The sequence below is a fragment of the Gymnodraco acuticeps genome, unplaced genomic scaffold, assembly GCF_902827175.1.
Source record: "Gymnodraco acuticeps unplaced genomic scaffold, fGymAcu1.1, whole genome shotgun sequence".
Classification (NCBI taxonomy): Eukaryota; Metazoa; Chordata; class Actinopteri; order Perciformes; family Bathydraconidae; genus Gymnodraco; species Gymnodraco acuticeps.
Window position 1 is genome coordinate 633,800 of NW_022990392.1, and position 9,463 is coordinate 643,262.

The following is a 9,463-nucleotide window of genomic DNA, read 5'->3' on the forward strand; positions in this document are numbered from 1 at the left end:
AATCAAGTTAAACACAAGTTTTTTAAGAAAAAAATCTGACTTGCCCATGTGTGTGCTGCGAAACAGCCTATATGTTTATGTTGTTCTGGAGCATTTGCTGCTATAAGGGCCTGGATCATAGAATGTTTTAGTGTCCATATATCTTTTGCAAAACTATAAGAAAATGTTTTCTACCAAACACCCAAGAATAAAAATAACAGTTAATACGCATGTACAATACACATTGCTTTAATTTATCCTATACCCCCATGTGCTACAAAAATGATAAATGTTTTCACCTTAATACTTTTTAAAATTTCACTTTTAGTCAGGTGTGGATAAAAGGAAGCAGTTTTATTGTGGATCCAGTCAACTCAATTTGGAATAGAATACTCCACTGTGTGTGTGTGTGTGTGTGTGTGTGTGTGTGTGTGTGTGTGTGTGTGTGTGTGTGTGTGTGTGTGTGTGTGTGTGTGTGTGTGTGTGTGTGTGTGTGTGTGTGTGTGTGTGTGTGTGTGTGTGTGTGTGTGTGTGTGTGTGTGTGTGTGTGTGTGTGTGTGTGTGTGTGTGTGTGTGTGTGTGTGTGTGTGTGTGTGTGTGTGTGTGTGTGTGTGTGTGTGTGTGTGTAATTGAACCACACACATCACAATCAGAAGTGTATACTTTTATAAGTACCCTCCATATTACTTCCTCTATCTCACTATTACTCATTATCATCTTGTCCTCTCAGGACCACTTACCTCCGTGTGTATTTGTGTCTGCATGTTGTTAAAATGCTTTCTTTATCAGTGGAAGAGGCTTACATAATGATCAGAAAAGCTATGCAGCCACTTAGAAAGATGCATTTACGGACCCTGAAAGTCCACATGTTTTCACTCACTTTGAATGGGTCAAGTTGGGTAAAACTGGTCTTGTCAGAAAAAATTATTTGAGTAAGACCACCATTAAGAAAAGTAATTTGTACTTCAATGGATATTACAATATTTAAAAAAAAATATCTTCTTTGCTTTTTTTCTGTCGCTATCTTGATTTTTGACACAAGAAGGTAAAGCTTAGTACAACTAATAGAGGAGGGAAATTAGGTGAACAAAATGTTACAATTAACTTCCATGAATTAAAACACACTGCAAAAGTATTTGAAAACACAGTGGTAAAGCTCACCATGCCTTATTGTCTATTATACTCTAATAGTGTGTGTGTGTGTGTGTGCGCTAACGTTTTAATTAGGCCCACGCAAATCCTTATCTCCTCTCTCCAAAAGCCACTATAACCCACAAGCACTCGACAGCACTTAAAAAAAGCTTGCATAATATCACGGCTTTGATCGAAACAAACACGAGGCTGCACACACACACACACACACACACACACACACACACACACACACACACACACACACACACACACACACACACACACACACACACACACTAACACACAGAGTAGAGAATGGACATGCATACGCAGCTTGTTGTCACAGGTGTCAGTACCCAAAAACCCTCAAGGCCTTGTTCTCCGTAGTCCGTACTGTAAATGACCTTCAGCTAAACACATACGACACACACACACACACACACACACACACACACACACACACACACACACACACACACACACACACATTCCTGATTCCCTGAAGCAGAGCAGATGCTGCAGTTAATTCTCAAGAGTCTTGTTGGAAAGCTCTCTGGAGGAATAAAATCTGCTCTTTCCACTAATCACATAATCAGTTTAAGAAAGTGACCCACACCTCCTCCGTGTGTATTATTTCCTCCTCCTCCTCCACCTCCACCTCCTCCTCCTCCTCCTCCTCCTCCTCCTCCTCCTCCTCCTCCTCCTCCTCCTCCTCCTCCTCCCCTGCTGCCTTACTGTTTGTAGAATCATATTAGTGCTGGAGTGTTTGGCTGTTACAGGGTGATTCTCCTTTCTGGATCATCTCACAATTTGTTATCCTCTTGGTTTCACTTACACACACATATAAAAATGCGTACCTTTGAGACAGTAAATAGAGAGATTGGAAAACGTAAACGGGTTTAACATTCAGTGAATGTGATGGGTAGAACTGCTCTCTATTAATTGTTATGATTGCTCTCTGTCACATTCAAGTGTTTACATTCTGTCCTACGTTTAATGTGCAGTTTGCTCTTTTGTTTCTTTGCTAACTTATTAATCATTAATAATTAATCAGTGGTGGAAGAACTACTAAGATCTCATACTTAAAGTGGACCTATCATGCTATATTTGAACAATATATTGTAGGGCCATACCTATATAAAATATATAAATATCGTTTTTTTTTCAAAATACCAAACAGATCCTGCATTTTAGCCATGCCTCATTTCGCTCTATCTGCTCTTTCCAGCCCTGTTTTAGCAGGAGCTGATTCTGTGAAGTAGCTTTAATGCAAATGAGCTGCAGCTGACCACGCCCCCCTGCAGGAGAGGGGAGCATGCTCTGAGATCAGCTGCTGGGCTGTCAGAAGAGGGGGAGGAAAAGAGATCTCCGTCCTCCGTGTTTTATTCTTATATATGTCTATATAGAGTCATTATTCATTTGTTTTAAAGCTCAATAAATAACAAAGAAGACCTCTGACCGGCACTTTTCTAATTTTGTCCGGAAGATTTAAACTTTAACGGACATGTTGACTAAATCTAACTGAAACTCTGCCGCACGGTCCCCTCGTCCCTTGGAAGAGGCGGAGAGGTGGGTGTTTGTCATCTGCTGGTGGACTACCAGAGTGAATTACAGCGAGGGAGGGATTGCATTGCATTACAGCAGCGGGAGCAAACGCTTGCCTCGGGGAGGGAGAAAAAGAGCCACAGCGGAGAATAAACAGAAGGGCAACCATGGCAACCATGGCAACCATGGCAACCATGCGCGGGAAGTCTTCTTTGCTGCTTTTGTGGCAGACTACAGCGCCACTTACAGGCCTGGCATATGTACTTCAGCGTCTCCAGCGCTTTCGAGCGGCAATGGCCGGCCGTGGCCCAACCCCACATTCCCCTGATAGGTGGAGAGTTGGCCATATAGGCGGAGCTCCTCGTTCCTGACGTCAGAGAATGTTCAAATCTGTATCAGTCTGTATCAGATCCGTTGCAGCCCCGTTTTTAGAGATTTGGGTATGGAGGAAAAGAGAGAGGGTTGTGTTTTCTGACACTTGGTGAGTTCCCTGACACACCGGGGACACATATTCATGTACAAAAGACGTACAAAAGTGCATTTTGCATGATAGGTCCCCTTTAAGTAAAATGTTCAATTGTTGTCGAAAGGTAAAAAAATGTAAAAAAGAAAAGTCAGAGTAGGCTATAGTATGTCGAAAAAAGGTCATAGTAAAATATGTCGAAAAGTTGAAAAATGTCATAGTATAGCACGTCGGAAAAAAGTCATAGTATACACTCAGAGATGGAGTACTCGATTCCTGGACTGGATTTTCGGGACTCGTGACTCGACTCGCGCACTGATTTATGGGGACTCGAACTCGGACTTGTGAATTCTCGCTCACCATGACTCGGACTCGTGAATTCTCGCGCACGATGACTCTGACTCGTGAATTGTTCACCCATTGACGCTCCGACTTGGACTCGGATTCGAGCAAGTTCTGTCTGGAGTCAGATGTAGGATACTCTGTCCTGGCGTGTGCACCTGCGAGGCGAGTTCACGTACTGGGCCCCGCTATTCCAGTATAGAGATGTCCAGAGACACACCCGCATCGTGCTGTATGCTTTCACACATTCTGCTTCCACATTGGGAAAGAGCAGCGCAAAATGCTCGTTATGTGGAAAAAAGATTGAAGAGAAGGCTCCATAACACATTACTAAGAATCGAGTTCAGACATATAGGCTGTCTTGAACACTAGCATCAGAGTAATGTGATCTAATCAATAAATAAATATTCAGCCGATAACACGAAAGCACATGGCTACTTAACATGCAGAATGTCATCATTTTGCATGCTAAGTAGCCATGTGCTTTCTGGGGCTTCATCTTTATTGATAGAATTTAAACATTCACTATAATAAGTGTAACATCCCCGGCTGAATGATGGTCAGACTCTCCAATTGATGGTATCTGTTTATTGCACACCCTTGCTTGTATACAATCATTGCCAACGTGAGAGCTTGTGCCCTTATCAGCCAGATGCTAAAAACCGAATGCAACTATTTAGTAAATGTTAATTTTTTCGTCATCTATCCGTCATTATACATGTGTGTTGACACTGCTCCGTTGTCCATTGACTTCCGGTAAAAGTTCCTTCAAAATAAGAGTCCCGATGTTATTACTATCAAAATAAAAGTGCAAAACGAAAACTTTACCATAGGAAAATATTGGCATACAAATACAATCACTTCTCTAAAATGTAACACATTTTAAATATAGTTAGACATATTAAAGGTCATTTACAATAATAATAATAATAATATTAATATTAGTAATAAGCTTTATATTTGTATAGCACCTTTTATACAATAAGTGTAGCCAAACTCGCTTCACAGCAGTTCAATAGACACATTAGTATAACATGACAGGATAAAAGCAACGTAGAGGAGCTGCAGCTAAATTTCAACAAATATATCCACTAAGATTAATACATGAAGACTTGTGACTCGGACTCGACTTGGACACTCCTTTGGTGACTCGGACTTGGACTCGAACCCAGGTAATGATGACTCGGACTCGACTCGGACACTCCTTGGGTGACTCGGACTTGGACACGACTCAGACTCTCCCTATGACTCGGACTTGGACTCGGACTCGAAAAGTGGGGACTCGAGAGTGACTTGGACTCGTGAATTGGTGACTTGACTACAACACTGGAATAGAATGTCGAAAAAGTTTAACAAAAAGTCATAGTATAGTCACCAAAAAAGTCCTCGTAAATTATATCGAAAAACAGTAATAGTATAGTTTGCCGAAAAAAAAGTCATGGTTTGTTCATAGTATATCACAGGGGTACTCAAACTTTTTTATTAAAGTTAACGTTCAAAATGTTGGACAATTTGAACTCATTGACTCCAGAATATTGTAGTTTTCACCAGTCCTGGCGTCCGTGCAAAATTATACAACTTTGTCAGCGTCCTAAAGGCCTCAAAAACAGGAAACGCCAGCAGAAAAATAATAATTCCACCAATAACAATAGGTTCCTCGCACTTCGTGCTAGGACGCCGTTGGGTCCTAGCGCTCCGTGCTCGGGCCCTAATAATAGCAATAATAATTGAGAGGGGGGCGCGGCTGTTCTTATGTTCTCTGAAGGGAGGCTCACCTTCCCACACTTTGAAAACCCCTGACCTATGCTATTTCGTTCATTTATATTTTGTATATTTTAATAATCTGAATCTGCAAAGTGACTTAAACTTTCAAATATAAATGTAGTGGAGTAAAAAGTACAATATAGGCTTTCAACATGTATAAAGTAGCATGAAAATAAAATACCCCCGGTAAACAACTACCTCAAAACTACTTAATTATACTTGGGTAATGACCGTGTTTTTTGTGTTTTCAGAATGCCTACGACATGGCGGAGCTGCAGAAGTCCCTACAGCCGAGCCCGGCCCAGTCGGTCCAGTACTGTCGCTCCAGAGCTCTGCACCACCCTCCCCCTCCTCCCCTCCACCACCACCACCACCACCTCCTCCTTCACCAGGCGCCCCCGGCCCCGCCCTGCGCCCAGCAGCTGGACACGCTCAGCCGGACCACCTGCTCCACCACCCTGCCCCCCTCCGCGGCCTCCTCCTGCTCCACCGCCACCTCCCACACGGCCAGCCTCCGTAGGGACGTCCCCCCCACCAGACTGCCGGCGCAGGGCCAGGCCCGCCCCTCCCAGCTGGCCCGCCGCTCCCTGTCCTTCTCCAGCCAGGACCTGGCGCGCTACCTGTGTGAGATCATCCGCGATGCTGACCAGCACCCGGACACGGGGCCCTTCGACTCCCTGCAGGTGTTCTCCACCGAGGGAGGGGGGTCGCCTGCCGGCTCCCTGAGCTCCTTCAGCTCGGCAGGGCTAGATGGAGGGAGCGTGGGGGATGGGGGTGGAGGAGGAGGAGGGGGGGAGGGGAGGAGGGAGGAGACACTCGGGGAGTGGGGGCCCCGCTTCGAGAAGCTGCGGGCCCTGTACGAGCGGGCCGAGGCCAGCGACCTCTGAGCTCAGACACACCAAAACTGACGGGACCCCCGACCCAAAACAATCAATTAGCTTAGCGACAAACCGAGGGCGGGAAAACAGCGAGAGACTGACTGACGGACAGAAATCGCTACACCCCCCCTCAGTCGCTGTGCTGCTTTTACAGGACGATGAGCCCTGTCAATCAACCGGGGGCCTGACAGACAGAAGGAAAGTGTCCCCGTGCAAAGAGCTCTCCCTCAGAGGACATCTGTGCAGGAGCAGACATTATCAAACCTGCCCGTCAGGTTCTCTTGCCGGTCTACTCATCATGACGGAGCTTAGCTTCACTGTCACAAAAATCTGTTCCAGTCACTAAAACCTAAATTTGTTTCTCCAACACTCATTGTTCGCTGCTCTGGATGAGTGTCAGCTGAAACGATCCGGCCTTTTTTAAAGTTTTTTTGTACCTGAGCAAATCAGTGCCAGTTGATATTTTTAGCACCTTGCCGCTGAATATATTCTTTGTAAATTAACAAAGCACTCCTACGTAAACCCTCCTCTGCACTGTTACACGACAGTACGATCATTCTGACTAGCCCATAAAATAGTTTGCTGTAGCTATATTGTGGACACGTTGAGTTCTCGCTGCCTGGCTGTGCAGCTTCTGTCAATGTTTCTGTAAGATTTGTTTTTAAAAGGTGCTTGGACCAGCACTGGGTTGCAGGGTGAGATTATTATTCCTTTCTTCTGGTATTGTGTCCTGCACTGGGTTGAGTCATTCTGTATTGGTTGGGTGTTTCAAGTTTCAACGCTGCGTGGGTTGTAAGACATCAAGCTTCTACTTACTACTGCACCCTCGTCTTCATGTGATTTCCTATTCTCATTCACGCTCCTCCACCACGTGTTCCTCCTCACCCGAGGGAGGGCGCACCAAAAACTCAAACGGCTTTGTTACAAAGAAATGAAAGCGGACGTGCGGACTGCAGGAGGGAGGAAATTCGCTCTGTTGCTGTGTGGCGCGAACGCTCTTCCTCAGGCATACCAAATGTGGTGTCTGCAAGACACTATTTAACCAGACGATTGCACGGTGGAATACAAATACAAGTCAAGGTGACAACTCAACCAACTGAAAGAGCAGGGCTAAATAACGATTACATATTATTCAGAGCAGATTCCTGTGCCATACACTTATCCATTGTCCCTTTGCTAAATTACCACACACTCTTCTTGAGTGTTTACAGAAAATTGGAAGGAAATAATAAGTGTGCAGTTATTATCCAAGCTGCGAATTGCCAGCAAGTGTTCCTCTTGTTTGGCTTCCTTTTCACATAAGCTTGATGGGCCTTTATGTTGACGATAAAAAAGACTTCATGCTGTTGGGGAATAATTTGTGTAAAAACATCGAAAAGGTAAAGCAGGACGCGGAGAGTCTTTTTACCCCCCACAGGAGAGATGATTACTGGGTAGAGGGTTGAATCAGGCCGGTCTCTGTGGTGAACTGAGCACCATTGCCACGTTGTACGGTTGCACATGTTGCACTTAGTACGGTGGCCAACAGCTGCAAACGCGCTGCACTTTCAAAATACGATGCAAATAAAAAAACACAAATCTGCCAAGACACAAAATGTTCAACGAGTTGACAACATGCACTACATTAAGAAAACATTCACCAACAAAACATTTTCAACGTTAACTGAAAGCGCTGCAAGTAAAAAATGCTGCAAGAAGCTCAAACCACACAGAAAGGGGGACACAAAAAAGTGACGCACACAACTGGGACCGGAGCACTTGTTGACGTTCGGGGATTATGAAGTTGGCTTACTGTCACTGAAAATGTACATGAGATGTGTGTTGTATTGGCTTATTTAAAAAAAAATTATCGCATAAGTCTTCCGTTATTATTGGAGATCTGCTGTTAGCTAGCTAGCTAACCTAGCTAACCTAGCTAACCTAGTCATTTCAAATATACTGACAAAACATTTACAATTATGAAATAGACTAACTCTGCCAACAGTGACAGTTGGCTAACTTTATAATCGTGAACCTAAACAAGCTCCGGTCCCAGCTGTGCATCACTTTTTGGTATCCTCTTGTTACTGTTGTGTTTTGAGCTGCAACGTTTTTTGTCTGTAGAGTTTTATACTTATATCATTTTTGAACCTAACAAGCGCGTTTGTTACACCGCAAATGGCATACATATGAAAATGTTTGCTAGTCTTCCTGCAATCCTCCCAAAAGCCATCCTTGCTCTCCTCGCTGTATTATGCTGCGTTCATTCTTCTCTGTCGGCATAGCGGTTAAATGGAAGGAGTGTCTGAAAATATGTCAGGCCACTTATCCTAATAGGAGCTGATGGCTTGCTGTCAAAAAAACAAAGGATTGCGGGGACTTTAAAAAAAAAAAGGCAACAGAGGGGACGATTGACAGATTGAAGCTTTCCAGAAACTTGTATTTTCTTAAAGACGAGGCAATAAAGCAGCTTTTAAAAATAAGAGCCTTGGCGGTGGAGGTGTAGCACTCTGGGGGACGATGCCTGAAAGTAAGACACACAGGCTTGTTCTTTTTTTAAAGACAATGGGGAATTCCTAGATGGGGATGCTTGTTCCTTTGTATTCCTCTGCAGGAAGGGTGGAGGCGCTACATGCTTCTCCCTCTGCAGCTGGGAGTAGCGACCATTCATTTGTACCATAAAGCAGCTTTTAAATGTTGTTTTCCAGGTTGCAGACATGTTGTGAACAAAGTCAATGTTTTTACATCATTTGTAAATACTAAGATAGATTTAATTATTGCTTTTGGTTAATAAATGGCCACATACATTTAAAATGTGCAGCTACTGAGAAAATAATTTAAAACATAACAAACATATCTTTTTCATCATGACGGTGATGAGCTTTGGACAGTTATGTAAGTGTTTTGTATTTGCTTTGTTGTTTTTCTTCTCAATAAATTCATTTGTTTGCACCAGAGACTGTTCTGAGTCGTGACTGCCGCTGAAAAGCAAGGGTTTCAAAAAGTAATGAAAGACAAGGACATGTTTGAATAAAAACTTGTATTGATCAAACTGCCATAGAACATTAATGCTGTTGGTATCTAACACTGGCGTTGGAGAGCATTCCAACCTAACTCATGTATCTTACATTTCCCCTCTATAGCTGCAACATGCTCGACATGAGAACACTTTTAATAGCAGAGTTAACATTTAATAGTTTATATGATTGCTGATATGAAACATTTCCTGCAGTAGAAAACACAGCGGAAACACTTTTAGTGGCTTTTAAGAAGAAACATGGAGAACATGACCAAGGCTCTGACATACATAACAGAACAATATTTATTTTTTCAAATAAACACAAAAGATGCTGGTTTCCACTATTGACAGATTTCCAAA

General features: G+C 43.4%; 1 protein-coding gene across 1 annotated transcript in view; it reads left to right on the plus strand.

The window, feature by feature from the left end:
* The window catches only part of LOC117551614 (neural-cadherin-like), a 508,256-nt gene extending 499,217 nt beyond the window's left edge, over positions 1-9,039 (plus strand). Inside the window, exon 37 of the mRNA XM_034224543.1 lies at positions 5,479-9,039. Within this exon, the coding sequence (XP_034080434.1) occupies positions 5,479-6,114 (636 nt within the window). The 3' untranslated portion in view covers positions 6,115-9,039. The remainder of the gene's footprint in view (positions 1-5,478) is intronic.
* Positions 9,040-9,463: the final 424 nt, after the last annotated feature.